The 24,402-nt window shown below is 55.6% G+C and overlaps 1 protein-coding gene across 8 annotated transcripts; it reads left to right on the plus strand.

The window, feature by feature from the left end:
- Positions 1–699: 699 nt before the first annotated feature.
- SLC45A3 (solute carrier family 45 member 3) lies at positions 700–23,822 on the plus strand. Of its 8 annotated transcripts, XM_023548320.2 has the most exons (7): positions 1,782–1,902; positions 7,438–7,538; positions 13,934–14,035; positions 15,534–15,936; positions 17,011–17,796; positions 18,638–18,903; positions 21,385–23,822. In XM_023548320.2, exons 4-7 carry the CDS (start codon positions 15,765–15,767, stop codon positions 21,817–21,819), a joined length of 1,659 nt encoding a protein of 552 aa, XP_023404088.1. In that variant the 5' UTR covers positions 1,782–1,902; positions 7,438–7,538; positions 13,934–14,035; positions 15,534–15,764; the 3' UTR covers positions 21,820–23,822. The 8 variants fall into 8 exon arrangements, with proteins under 8 accessions (XP_023404087.1, XP_023404091.1, XP_003410171.1 ...); XM_023548319.2 differs by lacking the exons at positions 1,782–1,902; positions 13,934–14,035 and adding an exon at positions 700–1,492; XM_023548317.2 differs by lacking the exon at positions 13,934–14,035.
- Positions 23,823–24,402: the final 580 nt, after the last annotated feature.

Genomic DNA, 24,402 nt, shown 5'->3' on the forward strand with positions numbered 1-24,402 from the left:
TAGACTGAGGGATTGTTTTGATTTCTTTGTCTGAAAACGGTACCCGTCTCTTGGATTGTCCTAAGGATTGAATGAGTCAATGCACGGCAAGCTTTCAGGACAGTGCCTGGTACAATCAGTAATGCTTATCTATTAGTATTAGCACACTATTACTATTACATTATCAGAAAAGGGGAGGTGCGTCTTCAGAACAGAGCGCCCTACAGCATCCTGTGTTGGACAGGGCCTGGAGAGTGCACCCACCTGGTAATGAAGGGTCACCTGTGTTGGCAAGGGGTGACCGGGCGCTTATTCAGGTGGACCTCACATCAGGATGTCTGCTCACTCTCTGGAGCCCTCCTCCCACTGCCGCAGGTCACCAGCCACAGGGCATGCAGGCCTCGGGCTAGAAGTGGGGTGGGGTGGGGGGCTGCTACCCTCTGAGGTGGGACAGTTCTCTCCTGCTCCCAGTGTTCTTTCCCTAAGCCTGAAAATACCACGTCGACTCTCTCCTGCCTCTGTAATTTTCCAGCTGACCTGAAATTCCCCCTGACTCCTGCCCTCTTGCCTGGGGCAGAGGGGTACCAGCTTAGAGGCCCAGGACTCCACCCTAGTTTCTCTGTTGGCCACCGATGGGTGTGCTGAAGACTTTGGAAGGCCATCGGGGTCCCAGTGGGTCACCTGCTGGAGATGCCTGTGCTCCCAGGCAGGCATTGCTGAGACAGCTGTCAAGTTAAACTTGTTTAGTGGCTCAGGGGTAGTCTCGATTTTTCTCTGCTCTCTCCTGTGCTCTCTGTCTTCCCCTCTGCCACCCCAGGTCCACTGCTTCCCCTTCCTTCTCTAGTTCCCTTTCTTCTCTGCCTGCCTTTGCCTCCCAGCTGGAGGTGCCCTTCCAGATCATATGGCCGAGTTCCTCTTCTTACAGAGCCCAGAACAAGGAAGGGACTTGCCCCACATCACACAGCCGGTTGGGGGCAGGGCCAGCATCCACCGGATGCGCCAATGCCCAGGCCGGGGCTGCAGCCAACCATGTGCTCCCCTTCAAAGGCATCTTTAGGGGATTTGGTAGTAACCAAGACAATAATCCACAGACTGGATTTCTCTCTACTCCAATAAAATTCCTGGAGGAAAAAAGACACAACTGAGGTTCTCCCGGCGCCTGCCAGCCTACTTTAGATCCCTGTTGCCCACCTGCTCTGTTCCTTTTCTATCAAGAGCATCCTGGAAACAGGATCTCTTGGGACCTTGTTCAACAGCTAACACGAGGGGACATTTAACTGGCAGCTATCATTCCTCTTCTCCATTCACATCCTTAAGGAGAAAAACACTGGCACGTGGCTCTCTGTTGCAGGGAGAGGGAGTGTGTTCGCTGTAAGGAAGCTCTTTTTGCCTTGGAGAACAGCAAACAGTAGGAAGAGTAACTGGAGAGCGGCTGACATCTCCTTTCCGAAGGGTCCTGGATGCCTGGGTTGCAGCTCTGCTTGCAGACAGGAGGATGCCCAGAATGGCACATGTGGGTAATGACTGCAGACGGGCTCCGGGGTGAGGAGGTGCCCCGCGGAGCTGGGTAGCCCTTTCCTAAATGTTTTGGCGGCGAGCTACAGAGGGGGCGGTGCACTGTCCTAGGTAATGATAGGGCAGTTGGGAGCCACACGGGGGCTGCCCGTCGCGGTCGCGGCTACAAAGACAGTTCTGAGACCTCCTGCTTTCTGCCCTTGGGTACCAGCCCCACCCCTCTATACCCCCTCCCAGCACCCCCACCTCTGTCCCGCCTCGCCCCGCCCCCTCTGGCAGCCCCAGCGCGCATGCTCTCTCCCCCCGCAGAGTAACCTGGAGATTTAAAAGCCGCCGGCTGGCGCGCGTGGAGGGGAGGGGGAAGCTCCCACGCGCCGCCCTCGGGTGACAACCTCACGCCTCGGCCAGGTAGGAGGGCGCCCCTCCTCTCCCGGGGGCGAGGGTCCAGGCGCCGGCAGGGCAGGGGCGCTGCGCGGCCGAGCTCCCGCCGTGTCGCGTGTTTGGCTCCCGGTGGGATGGGGCCGCGCCGTGCCGGTCCCGGGCGCAGCGCGCCGAGCCCCGCGCGAATCCGAGGCGGTCGCCTGGCTGCGGGCACCCCGCTCGGCCGCGGGCTGGCCGCTGGGGCCCCGCCGAGCTGGGCTTTCTTCCCCGGAGGGCGGGCTGCAAGGCGCCCGGGTGCCCCGGCTGTCCCAGGCCCGGCGGCGGGTGGGCGGGGAGCGGCCCCTCCCCGGAGCCCGGGCCGCCCAGACGGCAGGCGGACCGGCCGCTCGCTCCTGTTGCAGCCTCCGGCCTCAGAGTTTTCTTTGGAAAGTTGCATTTATTTTCTCCGCTTGTCTCGGCTTCAGCGGAAAGGGGCAGGATGAGTCACCACGGCGCGCACAGTCCGGGACTTGGGGGAGACGGGAAAGGGGTCGGCGGCCGGGACGCTGCGGGGTCCTCGGACAGGGGCCGGCTTCCCTAGGGGGTGGGGCTGGGGTGAGGAGGTTATTAAGGGAAGGGAAAGGGGACTGAGCCGTTTCGGACAGCAGGCCTGGGGCTAAGCTCTGGGCAGAAAGTTGAGGCTGGAGAGTGTGTGTGTGTGTGTGTGTGTGTGTGTGTGTGTGTGTGCGCGCGCGCGCGCGCGTGTGTGTAAGCTACTGTCCACCGTTTCCTCTTCACCTCCTGCATCTCGGGGCACATGTGGACATGGTGAGTTTCCGACACAGCGCGCAGGCGTGACGTGGTCGTATCTGGGCATCCGACTCTTAGGGCTCTCAGCTTAGGCAGAGACCTGCAGAGTTTCTTTTGAGTGAAGGTCAGACCTTGCCAGAGTCTCCAGTGCCCCTCAGGCACTGGAGCCCCTGCGCTGCTCTTGCCCTTGAACTCTGAATCAGCTTCCATCCCCCTGACGGACACTCTTGACCTGCTCAGCTCTCCCCCGTCCCCCCCCCCAGGCCAGTTCCCCTGCTTCGTCTTTTCCAAGGGCCAGAGTTGGGGGTGGGCAGGGTTTGGCATGGTGGGTACCTGGTGAGGACTTGCCCTTCAGCTGTTACACAGACCCGATCCCAGTGGAGCGGCGACTAAGAATAGCCCAGCCGCTGTTTTGCTGCCCTGGGTCTGCAGCCAGGCATTGCCAGTGGACCAGGGCCCAGAGTGACCCTTGCTGAGCACCCAGAAGTTTTGTTCAAGGGTGGTGGTGAGGCCCTGGGGGCTTCTGCTGCCTTTCCTGATTCCATTAGCAGATCATCTTTCAGAGGCAGGATGCCTTGGAGTGGACTCACCTGCCCAGTCCTGGTTCCCGAGAAACTGGCTGGCATATAGGGGGTAGGGTGGGGGGAGGGTCCAGGAGGTACAGGCTGGATGGGGAAAGTTCCAGGAAGCCTGAGGCAACCCATAGGGCAACTTCTGCTAGGGAATGAGTGGGACACAATCTGAAGTCACAGGCCCTTCTGTTGGATCAGTCCCATGCTCTCAGTCCTCCCCTATCTTCTCCCCCCAGGCCTGTCCTGGAACCAGGGCTCTTTTTCCTAAAAGAGGGTACTAAGAAAATGAAGTTTTAGTCAGCTGGAGGAGTTGGAAGATAAAGACACAGCTGTGGATGAATGTACAGCTGTGAACACACAGGCCCCAATTTAGTGGGTGTGTTGGGGGGAGGTTTTCCTGTGTACTCACTGAGTGGCTGGTGAGCTCCCCTTGCCCCTCCTGGCTGGCTGAGTAACCCTGCGGGGTCACGGGGAGGGGGGGCGGTGGTGGGAGGGTAGCAGGGAGGTGGAGGAGGAAGAGCTGGACAGTGATCCTGGGCTGTGGCACTTGAGCCCCTTGCAGGCGGCTAGGTGGGGGAGGATGGCTTGGAGGCCCCTCTGAAGCTATCCCTTTGCCTGAGCTGCTGCTCTCAGCCAGGCAGGGCTCTGGAGAGAAATGCCAGAGAGACCAGGATGGTCCGAAGACTCAGGAAGTAAAATTAAGCACTGTCATCTGGATCATCAGAGTTTGGTAACAACATTATGAATAAAAACCTAGACTGTCAGGAAGACAGTTTAAATCTTGTCATCACCCCCCCCCCAACCCCCAGTTGGTTTTGGGACAAGTCGATTCCGAACCCTGTAGAACTGCTCCATAGTGCTTCCAAGGAGCTGCTGGTGAATTCCAACTGCCGATCTTTCGGTTAGCAGCCAAGCTCTTAACCACTGTGCTACCAGGACTCCTTTGGCCCCTCCACAAGCTGTAGAATGTTAGGCAAGTTACTTAATCTCTCTATCCTCAATATATAAAAAAAAAAATCAAACCCACTGCTGTCGAGTCGATTCCGACTCACAGTGACCCTATAGGACAGCACAGAATTGCACCATAGAGTTTCCAAGGAGCGCCTGGTGGATTCAAACTGTGGAACACTTGGTTAGCAGCCATAGCACTTAACTACTACCTCACCAGGGTTTCCATCCTCAATATACCCACCTGCAAGACGGGTGATAATAATGATAAAAATTCTTACCTTATAAAAAAAAAAGATAATTGGTATTATAAGAATTAAATCATGCATATGGAACACTTAACAGGGTGCCTGATGCAGACTAAGTGCTCAGTAAATGTTAACTAGTATTAACTATGTCTGTTACCTGTGGGTGATGCTAAACCATTAATGCGTTCAGCCATTAACCAAAAGGTTGGTGGTTCAAGTCCACCCAGGGGTACCTCAGAAGAAAGGCCTGGCGATTCACTTCCAAAAAATCAATCATTGAAACTCCTATGGAGCACAGCTGTACTCTGACACACATGGGGTCGCCATAAGTCAGAATCAACTGGATGGCGTATCTGTCATCTGTGACCACGTGGGCAGCAGCACCCAGGCTGGGACGCTTTCTTGGGCCCTACTCTTTAAAACAAAACAAAAAAAATCTGCTGTGGACCTCTTTCTTTGGGAACAAAGCCTCCTGGACTTTGGGGCATCACTATGAATGGTTAAGAAACTGGACTCTGGAGGCAAGCTGCCTAGGTTTGAATCCCAGTTCCTCCTTGTGCAAGTGGCTGAACTTCTCTGTGCTTCAGCTTCCTCCTCTGTGAAGCGAGGGTGACAGCAGCTACCTCACAGTGCTGTGAGGGTTAAGTAAGCTGCTGTAGGTAAACCTCTAAGCGCAGCAGCTGCATGTAAAAAGAGCTTGATAAATGTCAGCTGCTGTTATTTGGCGACAATGGAGGCAATCATTGTGCTTTGCACTTAGAAGCCAGAGTTCTTTAGCAAGGGAATTGGACCATATAGAAACTGTATATAAACTACGAATGACACTTCTTAGTTGAACTTGTGGCGTGGTGTAAAGAGCATAGTCGAACTGGATGTCCTGGTCTTCCCCCTGTCAGTAACTGTGATTATTAGTTTTTAATCAGGCTGGAAACTCCCGTCTTGTGGTCCTCCCAAGAGTGTGCTCCTTGAGTCAGAAGAGGGTACCTGAAGGGATGGAGGTGAATATTTATCCTGCAGGGTTAAGAGCCTCCTGTGAAGAAAGGGTATTTGTTGTTATCTTTAGAGAAACTGGATGAGAGGGATGGGGCCTGTGAATGTGGGATTCTGCTCTGGCCTTCCTCCCTCTCCAACCCTTGGAACCTTTTGCACTGCTTTCTGGTGTCCAGAGAGAAGCCCAGCCTGGCTTTCTCTGAACAGTCAGTGGCCCTGTTTGCTGGACAGCAAGGATGGAGGCTGGACCAGTTGGTACCAGCTCCAGTGTCTCTGGTGCTGATGCCACTTGACTCCCAGCAATAGAGCTGGAGAGCTCTTTGTCTAGTGTATTAAGTGTCCCTGGTTGGGGGTGGGGCTGGTGACAGAGCCATCACGGGATGGTCCTGATCCCTGGCCAGAACTTTCTGTTTAATCCCTTTTTCTACTCCGTGGTCTATGTTCCCTCCTCCCTGGGAAGAAGTCCACCGTTTTACCACTGACGCTGAATGTCTTGTGGGGCTTCTGATGGAGGAGGTGGGCCTGCCTCACCCGTTGGCTTTGGTTTCTTGGTCTGTAAGATGGAGACGACGATATTCACCATGCAGGGCTGTGATGAGGATTCCATGTGGAAATGAATGTTTAGCAAATGCCTGCACAGATCAGTTGCTCAATACATGTTTGTTCTCTCCCCCTTCTCCTTTGTTAATGATGGAGAGCGCTCTTTCTGGGGAGCAGGGACGAGCCAGCAAGAAGGGGGTTGGAGACTAGCCCCGGGTCCCACAGCTGAGCCTCAGTCACCAAATGGGGGCCAGATGGAATGCCAGGCAGATAGGATGCCCTTAGGAGCAGCCAGCCTGCTGTAGCAGTCCCTCTTTTCCTGATGCTTGGTGTCACGTCCCTCCTCAGCTCTTATCCCACGTGCACTTTGAGCCTGTAAATAGTGTCAATTCAGGAGCACTGCCCCATCCCTGAGGATGTGGCAGTCTAGCTCCCCACTACTGGCCCTTGTCACTAGAGATAGCTGAGCACCATGAGCGTGGCCCTGCCTGAATCCTGGGCATTGTGGCCAGCGCACATCTGGCAGGAATCCTGATTCAACCTCACCCACGAGGCCACCTGTTGGACACCCACTCTTCTTGCTCTGGGTGGTGCTATAGTCCTGGCTTTGAAGCAGCTGGTGGGCTGGTTTGCAGGGAGGCAGGACAGCAAACCAGAGACCATGACGATCAGATGCAGCTATCCAGCCCGCTGGGGGGCCTGGCAGCCAAGATTTGAGAAAGAGGGAAGTCTTTGACAGCTGGGGTTCCAGGGAGCCCTCCAGGAGGTGTGAGGTTTGAGCTGGACAGGATTCAGGTGAGAGGGAGAGGCGGTACAGGAATAGGAAGTGACTGGAGCTGAGTGTTGATGAATTCCCTGACCCTGGGCCTAGGGAGCTGTGACAACTCACCTGAGGACTCGCAGGTAGCTGGAGCAGACCTGAGATCAAAGCCCAGTCCCATGGTTTTGGGTCTGGTGCTCTACTGAGTCCCTGGTGGTGCAAATGCTTAACATGCTCAGCTGCTCACTGCAAGTTTGGAGGTTTGTGTCTACCCAGAGGCACCTCAGAAGAAAGGCCTGGTGATCTACTTCTTAAAAATCAGCCATTGAAAACCCTATGGAACACAGTCCTCCTCCGACACACGTGGGGTTGCCCTGAGTCAGAGTGGACTTGACAGCAACTGGTATTCTTTCTGCCATACCTCACTGCAGGGGGCGCCAAAGCTGGGGAGGGGGGGCGTTGGGAAATCCCAGGCCTCCAGTGGCCGTGTTTGGCAGATGCCTGCCTTTTTCTGCACAGTCCTAGCTGTTCACCTTTCCAGGTTCAGCAGGGTGGCCACCTCTTGTAGGAAGCCCTGGTAAGATGGAACATGTCCCATGCCTTGGGCCTCCACTCTGTGGGCTTCCGCCTCAGCACCTGCTCCACCTCAGTGCACTGATTGCATCTTAGCTCTGTTACCCATGTGAGCCATAAGCAGTTGTTTCTCTATCCCCAGCACCTTCACAGTGGGCTTGCACATAACCGGGGCTCAGTAAGTGCTGAATGGTCGGACAGACGGACGGACGGACGGACGGATGGATGGCTAACTGTGCAAAGGTGAGTCTCGGTGCTCTGACATTCATTTGAGGGAGGTGAGGTTGCGCGCACTGAGACATACGTCCCACAAGGCTGGACAAATCATGACTCTTGAGTAATTAAAAAAAAAAGTCTCTTTTGGGGGCCCCCCTCTCACCACTGAGTGACTTTTTTTTTTTTTTTTTTGAGAACACCGTTTCATGAGGCCTGAGTGCTGACCTAGAGCCCCTGAGTATAAAACACTAAGGCCTGAGCCGGAGCTGGTCACAAACGCTAGAGTGTCAGAGTTGAAAGGGCCTCGGGGACTATCGAATTTGAGATCCTTGCCAGGGGTGGGACATGGCCGAGCTGGAGCCTGGTCATTCTTCATCCAGTTCAAGACTCTGCTGATCTGTAGGCTTGCCCAGGTCCTCAGTCCCCTGGCTTCCTTCCTGAATACTGCACCGCACCTTCTAAAGGAGGCTGGGCGCAGAGAGGGGACCAGGATTGGCTGTGCAAGGACGGGGGAGCCGCCTTGGCTGGCCTGGCTGTAAGGCAAGGTTCAAGTTCTCTGGGAGTGAGGCTGTTCAGGTGTCATTTTGCAGGAGCTGTAAGTGTGGGGCGGGGAGGGAACTTCCCAGTGGCCTGGAGACAGTTCTGAGCTCCTCTGCTCTCCACCCACATTACTTTCCCCCCCCTCAGCCAAGGGATATGTGGTACCACTCCCCAGCTGTGCAGGGAAGTATTTATTGTGGCCCAAGTAGAGAAACAATTTAGTTACTAATTTCTGCCAGGAACAGAGTCCAACTCTGGGAGGGAGTGGGAAAGAAGGCATTTCTGCCCCTAGATGTCCTGGTCATTCTGCTCATTTCAGGTGACCGCTGACCCTTGGCACTGTGTTGGTACTTGAGCAGTATGCAGGCAGGTAAAGGATGGGATCATACAGCTGGGGAACCCTTCTCCACCTGGCTCCCTGTTGACTCATTGGTGGAAGGCTGGGAACCTCTCCCCCCACCACACCAAGCTGTATAGTCAGTGAGCGCTCAGTGGGCACCCGTCCATGGAGGGCACCCTGCCTGGGTGGTGGTGGGGCGATGGGTGTGGGATCATATAGCAGTCCAGCTGTAAAGAACCTTGGACATGTTGTAGTCTCATTTTACAGGTGTGGACGCTGAGCCCTAGAGAGGTGAAATGGCTTTTCCAGGTCACACAGCTATAAAAGGGTGGGATGATTTGTCACAGGACAGTGAGAAGTCACACAACTTGAAGAATGTTAACAATGCCATTGAATTCTACATGTAGAGTGTGTTGAAATGCTTTGTTGTGGATACGTTCACAAAAAATAAAATTAAAAATTTTAAAGTTACTGAAACAGAACTGCATTCTCCAGGCTGCCAGAAATTTCCAATGGTTTGGCTTTTTGGTTCGACTACTTTTTATCTGTGCAACCTTGAGCAGGTTAATTTCTCTGAGACTTCAATGTGCCCAGCAATCCTACAAAGTAGGTATTTAATATTCCTATTTCAGAGAGCTGAAATAGGAATATTAAATACCTACTTTGTAGGATTGCTGGGCACATTGGAGAGAAGGTATGTAAAGCACTTGGCCCAGGCCGGACACCTCCTGGGCAGTGAGCAGGTGTCAGCCACTGTAATTGTTTAGCCTGTAGATGGATCCCACCCTGTCTCCTAGCTCTGAGATGTTTATCCCACCGGCCACCTCTCTTCCCGGCCATACCAGACCCATCTGTTGCAGTGACCTCTCCTCACCTGTTGGGGCCAGCACCTGGGAAGGCGTTTACATTCCTGGCATTCCTCTGGCTGCTGGGGGCTGAAAGAGGCGCTAGTGCAGGGTGGGGGAGGCCCGTGAGAGAGGGGCCGAGAAGGGAACGGAAGCTGGGAAGAAAAGGCAGAGTCAGTCCCCCTATGACTACTGCTGCTTCTGTTTGGGAATGAGAAGACCCTCTCCCAGGCTTTCTCTGCTAACAGCCTGTCCAGACAACTGAAGAAGTGTCTATCAGGGGATTTCACGTACTTAAACAGAAGGAGCCCTGGTGGCACAATGGTTTAGTGCTCAGCTGCTAACCGAAAGGTTGGCGATTCAGACCCACTCAGTGGCTCCGTAGGAGACAGACCTGGCGATCTGCTCCCATAAAGATTACAGCCTAGGAATCCCTGTGGGGTGGTTCTGCTCTGTCATATGGGATTGTATGAGTTGGAATTGACCCGAGGGCATCTGATAACTATCTTAAACACTACAAGTCATAATGAAGTTGGTGGAATCAATCTGAGTCTCCTCACTTGTCAGATGAGTATACTAATCGTACCTACTCCATTGAAAGGTCAGAGAGGATTAGGATACTGGGAAGGGTGCCTGGCATGTAGTAACCTCAGTGCTACCCCTACTGTTAACTGCAGATGAAGAAACTGAGGCTCGGGAGGTCAATTAACAAGGTCATGCAGTTAGAGTAAGTGGTGTAGCTGGTGTGCGAACCCAGGTCAGGCTGACTCCATAGCCCAGGTCACCCTGCAGAAGCTACCAGTGTTCAGGGACGTCAGGGCTCAGGGCTCAGGGCCCCAGGTTGGAGAGCGTTGGGAATGAGGACTCCCAGGTCTTTGTGCTGGTTTGGAGGGCATGTCCAGTGTGACCTTGGGTAGCAGCTGGTCTCAAAGTCTGTTGGGGAGGCCCAGGTGCCTGGAGCCAGAATGTATGTCTGTGTTGACCATCACCATGGGATTGCCAGGTGACCCTTGGGAGGGGCACTTCAGCCTCAGCTTAGGCTGGTGGGGCTGACTCTGGCCAAGGTGAGGGTCAGCTGTCCCAGAATCCCTGTCTTTGGGCTGGGGAGGGGAGGGGAGATCAGGGCTGCCTCCAGGGACTGCCTGGCTGTCCTTTCCCTCCCCTTCCCCCATCTCCTCAGGCATTTGTTTCCTTTCAGAAGCTGGGCTGGGCTCTCAGACAGGGCAACAAAAGCAACTTTCCACCAACCCACTGCCACCTGTTGGGTTTTCACACATTGGGGGTGAATGGGGAGGGAGCCGTTGCCCTTTTCCCAGTGTCTGCGGTGTGCCCCCGCGGCCCCCCCAGGGCCTGGGATTCTCTTTGCTGCCCGATGATGTGACAGGACTCAGGAGCCCAAGGGGGTGGGGGGCCAGCAGCAGCTGGAAGGGGAATTGAGTGGGAAGGGGCCGGCGCTGGCAGCCGGGAGGGAGCGTGATGGATTACTCTGCGGGTTGAGGGGTTTCTCCCTAATCCCCCTTTGTGTCCCAGCCTGCAGCCCCCTCATTCTCTCTGACAAGCTGCTCAGCAGAAGGCTTCCAGTCGGAGGGAAGAAAAGGCAGCTCAGCAGGGCGAACTCTAAATCCCTGGCCTCCGGGTGTGGTGGGCTGGGGAGGGGAGGAGGGGGGTCGGCAGGAGCTAGGGAGCAAGCCTGGGGGGTTCCCCCTCCCTACTCTGGACCCCTGTTCTTTCTCATGATGCCCTGGAGATGGAGAGGCTGCCTTCTGAGCAGTGTTCTCAGGTGTCTGTGGGAGCCCTGGAGGTAGTGGCTCCCAACTATTTGTGCAAGTCCTTATTACAGAGTTGCTTCTTTATGAAGTGGGATTGGGAAGCAGGCCTTCACTGCTTTGGGAGTATTCGAGTCCAGAGAATCAAAGCTTGCATGAGTTGGAAGGCACTGAGGCCACCAGGAGTCTAATCCTGCATCCCCCTGACCCCACACCCCCAGCAGCCCAGGTAGGAATTCCCAAGACGCAGCACCCCTCCGAAGAGCTCCTTGAGAATGGAGAACCCATTGACTGCCTCATAAGGATGCTGGTTTCCGGGTCCCCTGGGTGGCCAGGAGCCAGTGGATGGCCCTTTCTGGGGAGCCTGTCCCAAGGCCCATTATCAAGCTGCTGTGTGGGCGGCACTCATTTTAGAAGTGGTGTGTGCCAGGTTTAATTTAGTGAGCCTGAGGGCCTTGGTCCCCTGGACTGAGGCAAGGAGGTGGCAAGAGGCCTTCTTCCCTGCCCCTAAACTAGAGGCCCCAGGAGAGCTCAGCTTGGGACCAGGCTGTTGGGGCCCAGTCGGGTTTGGGGGTCTGGGGGTCCCCCTTCTCCACCATCTTGCTGCTTCCGACCCCTGGGTTGCTTGGCACCTGCAGTTCCTGGCCAGAGCCCGGATAGCCGCTGGTGGGGTGTGTTAGGGAGACTGGCCTCGGGTGACCCCACCCCTTCTTCAGCTGAGTCATTATCCTCGTGCTTACCCTACCCCATCCCCGTTTCCTTTTCTGTGGGAGGGCACCTGCCTGCTGGCGGTGAAGGGCGGAGGAGCGTGCTGCCCGGGAGCGTGTGAGAAAGCGCCTTGGTCTTTGTGAGTGTGGCGGGAGGGCACAGGGTCGCGGAACCACAGGGTCAGGGTGGGGGCTGTGGCCGTTTGATGTGCCTGGGCTGGTTGTGGGGACACGGCCACATAAAGAGCCCATAGAATTGCTGCCTGACACTGGCAGGGGCTGGCTGCCTCTGCCAGGGCTCCCTCTGGTCTCAGTCAGCAGAGGGAACCTTCGCCCCCAGCCCCACCTCAGCGTGCAGGGTGGCAGGAGCCCTTTGAAAGCCTCTTTATCTGTCCCTCTGACCCTCCTTTCCCTTAGGGAGCGACTGGGGAGTGGGTGCCTTTCCCCCGCCTCCTCCACTTGGTTTTTGAATTTTGGAGAAAGTTCAGGCCCGGTTTATTCCTGTTGCATGGTTTTGCTTCCTTCATCTCCCTGCTCAGGGTCCAGCTTGAAGCGGGGGTGAGGGGCAATAATTGGGAATTCCAGGCTGGGAGAGGCTCCCTGATCCACTCAGCACCTTTGGACCTTTAGAAATTTCCAACTCGGATTGGGGCTGGAATGTCCTTGGTGTGTATGTGGTGGGGAGGAGGGGGGCTTAAGTCCTTCCCATCTCTAACACTCCACCCCCACCCCAGGGGTACCCAGTACCTGGAGCTGAGCAGATAGAATCTGGTTCACTGAATTTGCCTGGGGCCTCTCCAGTCTTTGGGTCTGTGCCCCCAGGGACGAGGAAGGATGGCCTGGGGCAGAGCACCAGGGGGGTTCCCAAGGGCTTAGGTTTCCTCCAGCTTTCCTGCTGTCCTGTCATCAGGGGGCCTGGAGAGGAGGGGAGATGTTTGGAACTTGAGACGGACTTGGCCTCCTAGAAAGCTGCTCCTTCTTTTCTGCGAGGTCTGCCCAGTTTCCCATTTCTGTACCTTCCCCTTCCCTCTTCCTCCAGCCCCTTCCTCACCAGGTGAGCATGCCTGCAGCTGGCTCTTCTGATTGATCTTCTGTTTGCCAGACAGTCTGAGGGCTCCAAGAGCAGTGGGGCAGGTGGATTTGAGTCAAGCATTGCAGGAATTGGAGGGTCTAGAGAATTAGACCCTGGCCCCCTTCCTGTGTCCCTGAGGAAGACAGGGGAGCTCCCCAAACAGGGGGCCCAACAGTGACTCTCACTTTCAAGCCTTGCTGCAGCGTGTGCCCTGGGGCTGCAACCAGGAGTGAGGGCTGGAGAAGGTGCTGATCCCTCTCTTGTTCTCTGACCTGTCTGAGCCTGGGAACCAGGCAGGACCTGGGTTTCTCGGTTTGTGCCCCAAGGAAGAAGAAAGACCCTGGAGGCGATGGCTGGGTGACTGGAGCTAGTGTTGGGGAAATGGTCTTAGTTTCCTCTACCCTGGGGCTGAGGTGGGGGCTAGGGCATTGGAGAAGAGAGGGGGCTTTAGAGGGGAATGTTGTTATGGGCTTTAATTTCCTCAGGCAACTCGGGGGCTGGGAAGAGGAAAGTCTGAGCTTGACTAGAGTGCCCCGGACCCTGGGGCAGAGTAGAAATCAAAAGGAGGAGGACGGGCTCAGCAACCTAAGAGGAGAGGGGCACTGAGCAGGGCTGGGAGCCAGCTCACTTCCTACTCAACTCCTTTCGAAGAATTCTTCACTTGGCCCAGCCCCTGGTAACCAGGTGGAGAATTTCTGGGGGTGGGGAAAGGCACTCCAGGAAGGGGAGGCAGCCCAAGCCCTATCTGGACTGTAGGAGGATGGGGAGGCTTCCTCTTTTCATCCTTTTTTGCCTTTCTCCCATGCGGCCTAAGGAGGGTGGGTGCTGCTCCCTCCAGGACTGCTGAAACGCTGGCTTCAGGGAGGCAGGCAGGGAGGTCGTGGTTCCTGGTTGCCAGAGAGCTGCAGTTTATCTTAAACAGCAGAGGACAACTGGGGCCTGGGCAGGAGGGAGGCTGTGGGTGAGGCCAGGCCTCTGTTTGTTCAGGGAGGACCTGGTCCCCTGAAAGCCCAGGGCAGGTGAGTGTCCAGGGCCCTACCCGACTCTGGGTGGGGAGTGGAAGGGGCTGGAAACCTTTTGACCCAGAGCCCCTCCCACCAGGCTGGCCAGTACCGCCTCTCCTCCATGCAGTTTCCTGCTTTCCTGACTCAGGTGCTGTGGAAGTGCAGTGATTGTGGAGGGACTCCAGCTGAACCCACAAGAGCCCATTTAAGACTGCTGACTGGCGCCCCCCGCCCCCAGCCCACAGTGTGGGTCAGTATTTTATACTCCTCCCCGGGCATCCCCCCGGAAGCTGGTGCACCTTCCTGTGTACCGTGTGGTTCTGAGTGGGACCTGGGGGAGAAGGCAGGAGGTTGCCCGGTCTTATCTGAAGACCTTTCCTTCCTGGCCTACCAGCCACAAAGCTCCAGCAGGTGGTTATGGGATGGACAGGTCCCACCCAGCACTGGCGACCATCTGATTTCTCTGTGGCTTTGTAACATGCAGGGCCCCATGGGGCCTTGTAAAGAAAAAAGAAGTGCCAAATTATGAGATGCTGAGACTGGAAGAGAGAAGGCCGCCTGGGAGCAGTGGAGAGGGCCCTGTCCTCAGCCACTGTGGACCTTGCACAGGAGTAGCTGCTCCCAGTAGCATTTATGGGCCTGAATTGGTGAGGAAAGGGAAGGCCCTCCTGCCAGGATGAGTGGACCCGAGCTCTGCCCTGCCCCTGTTTTGGGGTAGGTGGCAGGTTAGGGTCCTCTGGTCTTTCTCTTGGAGGCCCACCCTCTGTATCTCCATTGATGGCTGGCTTGACGTTCCCTCTCTTGTCAGCTCTGAGCAGAACAGACTATGGTAGGTGCTGTTGTTGGAAGCAAGGCCTGAAGGGCCTCTGTCTGGGGACACAGGGTGGCGAGAGGATCAAAGCACAGGGGGCAAGGCTGGCAGGAAAGGCAGTGGGCATCTTCCACCTGAGAAGGGAACCGTTTGGGGAGCAGGAACAGGTCTCCTGGCAATGGTGGGCATCCTGCCAGCTCAGGGTGATGCCAGGTGGTGTGGCTTCCTCCGCCCCTGAGGCTGAGACCTGGGACCGGCCCACTGTCCTGCGACAGATAGGCAGCAGCTTGTGGGAATGTTCTTTCTCCATGAAGACTGAACAAGGGAGCAGGACTCCAGAGCGAGGGCTTTCAGGCCTAACTTCTTCCAGGTGGCTTCAGTGACAGGTTACAAATCCAGCCCAGCAAACCACAGGCTGTCCTGCCGACCTAGCCTGCCTAGTCCTGGAAGTGGGGGTTATGGTGTAACGTGGCTCCCCGCCAGGCAGCGTGGAAATAGGAAGCGTTACTTCAGACAAGGGGAATTGAACGGCTTCTGGAAGTGGAGAGAGAAAAGCAAACAATCCGGGGCTGGCCGGGTCTCCAGGCGCTGTGATAGCAGGGCCTGGGAGACTGGAAATACAGTTGGTCTGATTTTTTTTCCATGCTAGTAGAAAAGGGCAATTGTAAAGATGTTTCAAAACAGAGAATAACCAACATGTGTTTGGCTCTGCAGTGTACTGAGGTTGAAAAATTATATTTACCTTATTAATTATGTCAGCCTTTGGCTAATATTAACATGCATTTCCTGATTGGACAGTGGGGGTAGCTCTTAGGTGGCAGGGCCACGCCACTGGCTGGAGAGTAACAGGATTCAGAGAACCCACAGAGCAAATCCTGGAGACCCGGTTCCCAGGGCCAAAGGCTTTGTATGCTGACGCTTGTCCCCGCCCTTTTAGGATCTGAGGAATGAGATGTGTCCCCACCGAGGTGCCCCACAGCACCCCACATTCAGCTTGGGCTGAGAAGCTGGACCTGGACCAGACGGCTGGCAGCAATGGGCTCCTGGCCGGATCCTAGACAGCTGGTGGCAGCGAGGAGGAGGAGAGGCCTTGGGGTCTGGAGCAGGGCTGGGAGGAAGCAGGACTGGAGTGTGTGAGCAGCCCCCGAACCTTCCCGCTGGGCCCACCATGGTCCAGAGACTGTGGGTAAGCCGCCTGTTGCGGCATCGCAAAGCCCAGCTCCTGCTGGTCAACCTGCTGACCTTCGGCCTGGAGGTGTGCCTGGCCGCGGGCATCACCTACGTGCCCCCGCTGCTGCTGGAAGTGGGGGTAGAGGAGAAGTTCATGACCATGGTGCTGGGTGAGTCACTGCACCCTCCCTCCTTCCCGCCTGCTCCAGACACGTTCAGCCCAAAAGTCACCAGGCAGCAGGCCTCTGCCCCAAGAGCCATGGGCAGGGAGAGGAGGTGGGCACGGCTGGGAGGGTGACCCTGGGCTGAGGGGGCCCCAAGAGAAAGAAGAGATAGACGACATACCCTAGTCACTTCTGTGTCCCTGACCCCTCCACAAGGCCTGGCTGGTAGGAATGCTGGAGAAATGACTCCCACCTTCACATACAGAGAGCCCTTTGTAACTGATAGCTGTCATCTCATTTAATCCTTGCGACACCCTTGGAGGCAATCCATCTTACAGAGAAGAAACGGAGGCTTGAACAAGGTTAGGTGACCTACCCAAGGGTTTGCAGGTACTGATCAGTGGAGTAATCAGTGTTTCCCAGCCAGGGTTCCTTTTTACCTCCTGGGCCAGGGGGTGGGCTCCTGACTCTGCAGAATAAGTTCTGTAAAAGCCACAAAAGGCAAGTCGCTGCCAGCATGGGACCCCCAGGAAGAGGGATCAATCAGGATTGCAGGCTCCAGAGTCAGACTGCCTGTTTAAACCCCTCCTTTGGCCCTTCCTGGCTGTGTGCCTTTGTGCAAGCGTCACTATCAGTAGCCCCTTCCTCAGTTTCCCCATCTAAAAATGGGAGGGTGGTTAGTAATACCTAAGGACTCCTTGGGTAGTTCAAATGGTTAACATGCTCGGCCAGGAACTGAAAGACTAGAGGTTTGAGTCCACCCAGAGGCACCTCAGAAGAAAGGCCTGGCAATCTACTTCAGAAAAATCAGCATTGAAAACCCCATGGAGCACAGTTCTACTCTGATGCACGTGGGGTCACCGTGAGTCAGAATCAATACCACAGCAACTTTTTTTTTAGTAATACCTATGTTGTGAGGAGTAAATCAGAGTTGGTGTGAAATACTTGGCATAGTATCTAGCACAGAGTTTTCCCTCTGTGTGAATATTACCCTTATTGTTCCCATCCTTCTCAAGAAGATTGGCCCCCCTGCCCCTGAGGGCCCCATCCACTGACTCTCATTACTTGTCCTTCCTGCAGGCATTGGTCCAGTGCTGGGGCTGGTCTCCGTCCCACTCGTAGGCTCGGCCAGTGACCACTGGCGTGGGCGCTACGGCCGTCGCAGGCCCTTCATCTGGGCTCTGTCCCTGGGTGTCCTGCTAAGCCTTTTCCTCATCCCGAGGGCTGGTTGGCTGGCAGGGCTGCTGTACCCGGATGCCAGGCCCCTGGAGTTGGCACTGCTGATCCTGGGCGTGGGGCTGCTGGACTTCTGTGGCCAGGTGTGCTTCACCCCGCTAGAGGCCCTGCTCTCCGACCTCTTCCGGGACCCAGACCACTGTCGCCAGGCCTTCTCTGTCTATGCCTTCATGATCAGCCTTGGCGGCTGCCTGGGCTACCTGCTGCCTGCCATCAACTGGGACGCCAGTGCCCTGGCCCCCTACCTGGGCACCCAGGAGGAGTGCCTTTTTGGCCTGCTCACACTCATCTTCCTCACTTGTGCGGTGGCCACGCTGTTTGTGGCTGAGGAGGCAGCACTGGGCCCCACTGAGCCAGCTGAGGGGCTGCCGGTCCCCGCCACACCCCCCCACTGCTGCCCATGCCGTGCCCGCCTGGCCCTCTGGAACCTGGGTGCCCTGTTGCCCTGGCTGCACCGGCTCTGCTGCAGGGTACCTCGTACCCTGCGCCGGCTCTTTGTGGCTGAGCTGTGCAGCTGGATGGCCTTCATGACCTTCACACTGTTTTACACGGACTTTGTGGGCGAGAGGCTGTACAAGGGTGTGCCCAGGGCTGAGCCAGGCACCGAAGCCCGGAGACACTATGACGAAGGTAAGGCCACAGGCTGTTGTGGGGGCTGCTCTCCAGAGGACATTCGCGGGGAGGGAGATGCACACAGCCCGTGCCAGGACTGGATGCTGGGCTCCAGAGCCTCTGTTTCCTCGTCAGAAAAATGGGCCGGAGTTCCTGGGTGGCACAAACAGTTAAGCACTCTATTACTAGCTGAAAGTTTGGCAGTTGGAACCCACCTGGAGATGGTCTTAGAAGACAGGCCTGGTGGTCTGCTTCCAAAAATTCATAGCCTTGAAACCCCTATGGAGCAGTTCTACTCTGCACATATGGGGTTGCCATGAGTCGGAATTGATTTGACAGCAGCAAAAAGCAACGCCATGACTAGTCTGAGCACGCAGCTCCTTGTGGTGCAGGGCAGTCTCAAAAGAGCACCCAGCAGCCCTGAGAGTTTGAGCTGAGTCATTGCTCCAAATGGACACTAGAATGGAGGAGTCCAGGCTGGGTCTCACGTCTGCCTGGCTCCAACTTCAGGGACTGTCTGCTCCTCTTGCAGACTTCCTAAATAGCCTCTGCAGCACCCCCCAGCTCAGGCATTCTGGGACTCTCTGTCTTGAAGCCTATGTAGAACTATGGTGCTCCCGCTTCCCCTCCTCTCACCAGACCTGAGGCTCCCAGGAAAGCCTTAGCCATCATCCGCCCTCTGCCCTTACCCTGTGGCTTTGGCCACACTCTCAGGTCAGTGGAAGAACCTGGGCTCCTGGTGCTACAGGTCAGGTGGGAGGGTGCAGCTCTGCGCCCCTAATGTTGAGCTCTCCCCTTCAGGTTGTACTGGATTCCTTCCCCAGCTTACCTGTTCTGACCTTTCTGTCATTTCCTGCAGGGGTCCGGATGGGCAGCCTGGGGCTGTTCCTCCAGTGTGCCATCTCCCTGATCTTCTCTTTGGTCATGGACCGGCTGGTGCAGCGATTCGGCACCCGGGCAGTGTACCTGACCAGCGTGGCGGCTTTCCCTGTGGCTGCTGGTGCCACGTGCTTGTCCCACAGCGTGGCTGTGGTGACTGCCTCGGCTGCGCTTACCGGCTTCACCTTCTCGGCCCTGCAGATCCTGCCCTATACGCTGGCCTCCCTCTACCACCGTGACAAGCAGGTAGTCACGGTGGCCGCCGGGTGGAGTGGGGTGGGGCGGGTGTTTAGGAGAGACGTGGGCTATCCCAGAACCCGGCAGCTTCTGACCAGGGGCTTTGGAGAAGGCATTTTTCTGTCAGAGATGAAACCCATCTGAACCCCACAGCCAGAGAGCTGGGCTACAGAAGGTGGGTTTAGATTAGACTCTGGGAATGACTTCCTGCTGTCAGGACTATAAAGCACCTAAGTGGATGAGTATAGGAAATGCACATTCCTTCCCTGGGAGTCCAGAGAACAAGCCCCCAGAAACCCCCAGCCCTGGCTGAGTGAGGTGTGTCCTTCGTGGAGGCAGGGGGCTGGATCAGAAAACCTTTGGGGGCATCTAGCTTCAGCCAGTGGTGAGCAAGCGGGAAGGCCTGGCCTTAGCATGCCTCCTTTTTCTGGGGGAGGCTGCGTGCCTCAGCTGTGCCCTGCTTCGCTCTCCAAGATGGCAAAGGCTCCTTGCTGCCCCCTCTTTTTCTGGTTTATCATCCGTCTGTCTAATTCTCTCTTTTCTTTCCCTCCTCACTCCTTTGCCTCTGTCCTCTTCCCACTGCCCCGTCCCCCCCGCCCCCCGCCACGGTGGACCTCTGAGCACCCACCCGGCTGACTAATCCGCCTGACACTGCTCGCCTGGGCTCTGTGTAAGTTGGGGGGCTTCCTTCCTGGTCAGCCTCAACACTAACCAGCTTCCCCACACTTCCGTGGGAGGCCTCCCTGCCTGGGCAGTGTGCTCACCTTGCTCCTCTGTAGGAGGCTTCCTGGCCTGGGCAGCGTGCTCACCTTGCTCCTCTCCATGGGCCTCTCTGAGCTCTGACCCTGGGTGCAGATCTCTGAGGGGCAGGTAATGGGGGTGTTTGAAGGAGAAGGAGGTGCAGGCCTGTCCTCATAGAGCATCCAGACCCTGGGGAAGAACCTAGCCTGCCCTTGTAGGAGATAAGTGGGGTAGTAGACAGGTGTGTCAGCGTGGAGTAGCTGGCAGGCTGGTTCATCGACTAGGTGGCTGCAGAGGTAGGAAGCATGGAGGCAGCAGCAAGTTGTTTGTTGATCAGCCTCCACTCTCCTGCTGTCTCGGGCTGGGAGTTACATGCAATTGTGCCTGTCTACTGGTCCAGCTTTGTGATGAGCTGTGGGCTTCCCTGGTGTCATGTGTGAGCTCTCCTTGAGCTCCCCTCCCCACCCCAACACAGCCTGCTGGAGAACCTTTGTGTTAGACACTGTGCTGGGCACCAGGGGGCAGTGTCAGACCTGACCGTGTCCTTAAATAGGAAGCTCTGGGCTGTTGAGAAGGATCCCTGATTGGCACAGTGGCCAAGTGCTTGAATGCTCTCTGAAATGAAAGGTCAACGGTTAGGACCCACCAGCCGCTCCACAGAAGAAAGAAGTGGCAGTCTGCTTCCATAAAGATTACAGCCTTGGAAACCCTATGGGGCAGTTCTGCTTTGTCCTACAAGGTTGCAGTGAGTCAGAATCCGCTCGGAATCAACTTGCTGGGGTGGGGTGGGCTGGATTGAACAGACACAGGGCACTGATCTAAGGCAGCTGACAAGAAGGAAGCGAGAAGGCCTTCAACATTAGCACAGATGGGACTGTGGGAGTGGGGAAGAAGGTGATTCCTATCCCCATCCTTCTTCTCAGAGTCCTGCTCCAAAAGACAGGGAGAAACCAAGTGCCTCTCCTCTGGAGGCTGAGTGTCCTGGATCCTCCCTGTTAGACCCACAGGGCTGCCTGCTCGCCTTCCAGTTTGTGGCTGTTTGCCACCCCATGGTGGTGAGGTGCAGAGCTGCAGGATGGAAACAGGCTTCTGTCTGCCTTCTCCCAGTCTTTGGGGCTGGCTCTTCAAATGGGCTTCGGTCTGGACTTCTACAGGGAGGCCAGGAAGGCAGGGCTCCATGCACTAGGGTATAGAACTTTGCAGAGGGATTACCCAGGCTCAGGGTTAACATCTAACTTCCTGGTCAAGCAAGTCATTCCCAGAGAAGGGATTTTGGGAGCTGCAAGGGACCTCACAGTAGGGCAGCAACTTCTGGGACCCCACTGGAAACAGTGTGTCTTCTCATGTAGGTTAGTGAGGCTTTCCTAATGTCTGATGGCAGAGTTGAGGGTAGGGAGGGTTCTGAGAGTTTGGATTCCCAGGGGCCCTGCCTTTGGATTTCATCCTGTGTTCCTGCACCTGTCTTCTCACCTGTCTTCATCCCTCTGCAGCACTGAGTCTGTCAGCCACCTGCCTGCTCCGGGAGAGGCTAGAGGAGCCTAGACTTTGCTTTCCCCACCCCTGAGGGTACTGACTAGGCCAGATGAAGCAGCGTCTGCTCAGTGTCCCAGCTTCTGCCCGGTTTTCCTCTAGGCCTGTTGCCTGGTTTTCATCCAGCCCCTGGGGTGAAAGTTAGGGTCTAGTCTCACAGCTGGAGGAGCCCTGTCCTGGGTACACACCAGTCCTTGTCCCCTTTTCTCACCTCTCCAGGTGTTCCTGCCCAAATACCGAGGGGACGCTGGAGGTGGCAGTGAAGACAGCCTGACAACCAGCTTCCTGCCGGGCCCCAAGTCTGGAGCTTCCTTCCCGAATGGACACATGGGTGCAGGGGGCAGTGGTCTGCTCCCTTCACCACCCACGCTCTGTGGGGCCTCGGCCCGTGATGTTTCCATGCGCGTGGTGGTGGGCGAGCCGTCCGAGGCCAGGGTCGTCTCGGGCCGGGGCATCTGCCTGGACCTCGCCATCCTAGACAGTGCCTTCTTGCTGTCCCAGGTGGCCCCGTCCCTGTTCATGGGCTCCATCGTCCAGCTTAGCCAGTCTGTCACAGCCTATATGGTGTCGGCTGCAGGCCTGGGTCTGGTCGCCATTTACTTTGCCACACAGGTAGTATTTGACAAGAACGACTTGGCCAAATACTCGGTGTAGAGCACTTCGGACCTGTTGAGGGAGTGCCTGCCCCACTGGGTGGGTCCCAGTTCCCCCTCTTCCAGTTCCTAGATAGCCCCACAGGGCTGCCCTCTGGCCTTCCACTTCCTATTGCTGCCGAAGTGGTGTGGCTCTCTGCTGCCACCTCGTGGCGATGAGGTGCATAGCTACACAAATGGGGGCTGGGGTCTTCAGCCTTTGGGGCTGGCTGGCCCCTCTCCAGATGGACTTCAGTCTGGACTTCTATAGGGAGGCCAGGAAGGCAGAACATTTGATTAGCTCCACGCACTGGGATGCAGGACGCTGTAGGTGATTACCCAGGCTCAGGATTAACAGGAGTGTCCTGGCCAAGTCATAGCAGAAAAGGGGTTTTAGGGGCTGAGTCAGCTTAGCCACCTGGTCTCCCCGCTCCAAGCCCCCTTGCTATATAGGTTCCCCCAATATTGCTCTTGCATGGGGTTTTTCTGAAGCTGTCCCCGACAGGGGTTGAGAGTTATTTTGGGGGAAGAGTTCTGAGGGAAGGGGAAAGCCCTCTTGCTACCCCTCCCCAGCACTGCCTTTCTGCTGACTTCCCCTCACCCCACATTTGATCAGGACATGGCTTGTCTGTCCCTGTGTCACCATCATAGGGGCACAGGCCTTTAAATATTTAACTTATTTATTTAACAAAGTGCGAGGGACTCAATTCCCAGCTCTGCCTTGTAGGTCTCTAGGAGTTCGGAGGGGTGGGCTCCCCAACAACCGGGTCCTCTAAGATACCTGGTTTTTGGGCTGAGCATTGCCAGAATCCTCTTCTCCTGGGGTGATTGGCGTGGCCCCCAAAACTGCCTAGCTCAGGAGCTTGGAAGCCCCATTTACCCCAACAGAAATCCCAGATGCTGTCACCAAGGTGGAGGTGGGTCGTCAGGTCTCTGTGGCCCCCTAACCTCCCCTTTGCCCCTGGCCCACCCACCCACTGCCCTCGGCCCCCTCTAGGCCTGAGAAGGTGAAGGAGCTGCCGGCCTGCCTTTGCCCAGTTGGCTTCTCTTTGGGGACCAGAAGCAGAGTGCGCCTCCACTAGCCTGTGTCGGTCTCAGCACCCGGGGCACGTCTGTGCTTGGGGATCCCGCACAGAAACTCAGGAGCACGCCCCCGCCCAGGCTAGGGAGGCCTTATCTCTGGGCCTTAAGTGCCCTTTGCAATACTGTTACATCTTATTTATTTAGTGGAGTAAATGTTTTATACTGTATGTGAACAATCAGAGTATAGTGTTTATGGTGACGAAATTAAAGGTCTCTTATATGTTTAACTGGTGTGTGTTTATCTTTTCTGAGGGGGAAGGACTTGATCTCTTTAAAAGTATCCTGAACTCTGTTCATGGTGACCCTTAGCTTTTTGGCTAAGTTTCCGGTTAACGTTTGTCTAAGCTGTTGATGGAACCCTGGTGGCGCAGTGAGTAAGAGCTACGGCTGCTAACCAAAAGGTCAGCAGTTCGAATCCACCAGCTGCTCCTTGGAAACCCTATGGGACAGTTCTGTTCTGTCCTATGGGGTTGCTATGAGTTGGAGCCGACTGGATGAGGGCACCTAACAACAAAGCCGTTGATGATCATTGCGTCAGTTCCCAGTATTTACCAGCAGACGGAGCCATAGACCAGCAATCTGCTGCGGATCGGTGATTGGGCGTGGCTCTGGTACACCCGTGGCTTGAGTTCATTCACGCAGTGGGAGGGGGCGGGAAGAGTCCCGGATGCAGGAGTGTGTGGCATTTTCCTTCTGAAAGGGTTTACAGCGTGGCCAAGGTGGATGGAGCAAGTACCCGTTATCAACCTCGGCAGAATAGGGAGCACACTTGGCAGGTGTATGGTGAGGATTTCGACACCACTGTACATTGGTTTGGAAACCCTGGTTGCATAGTGGTTAAGTGCTATGGCTGCTAACCAAGAGGTCGGCAGTTCAAATCCACCGGACACTCTTGTGGGGCCGTTATACTCTGTCCTGTAGGGTGGCTATGAGTCGGAATCGACTAGACGGCAATGGGTTTCTTTTTTTTTTTTTTTGGTACCTTGGTTTCTCTTTTGATGTGATTCTAATAATAGTCTTTGATATTTCTTTGCTTTCAGCTGTGACAAGATGGCTCAAGTTCATCGTGTACATTTCCTGCTCCAGACAAGAACTTGGTCATTTCTCCAGGAATTCCCTGGCTTGTGTTAGTGACCACAGTCTGAGTGCTAGGGGTGCATAGAGATACTGAGTTAGTCCTTGTGTCTAAGTCTTTTCAGTGACATAACTAGGAAATGCGTATTTTTTAAAGGAAAATAAAAAACAAAACCAAAAAAACCCAGTAAGTTTGTACTTATATTTCCCAGTCAATATTGCAGGGTTTTTACTTATTTTATAGGTATATTTTTAGTTTTTATTGCCATTAGGTGAAAGTTAACAGAAGAAATGAGTTTCCCATTGGATAGTCTGTACATGAAGCATGCAGGACGTTGGTTCCATTCCCCACAATGTGTCAGCACTCTCCCCATTGCTGCCCTAGGTTCCCTGTTTCCTTTTGTTCTGATTTTCTACCCCTTCCTGCCTTCTCGTCTTTGCTTTTGGG

The sequence above is a fragment of the Loxodonta africana genome, chromosome 20 (genome assembly GCF_030014295.1).
Source record: "Loxodonta africana isolate mLoxAfr1 chromosome 20, mLoxAfr1.hap2, whole genome shotgun sequence".
Lineage (NCBI taxonomy): Eukaryota > Metazoa > Chordata > Mammalia > Proboscidea > Elephantidae > Loxodonta > Loxodonta africana.

Bases quoted from the DNA above. Each gene is read 5' to 3' on its own strand.
- SLC45A3 (XM_023548319.2), top strand. From the start codon at position 15,765: ATGGTCCAGAGACTGTGGGTAAGCCGCCTGTTGCGGCATCGCAAAGCC. The intron at 17,797-18,637 runs GTAAGGCCACAG...CATTTCCTGCAG, and splicing joins CCGGAGACACTATGACGAAG to GGGTCCGGATGGGCAGCCTG. The intron at 18,904-21,384 runs GTAGTCACGGTG...TCACCTCTCCAG, and splicing joins TCTACCACCGTGACAAGCAG to GTGTTCCTGCCCAAATACCG.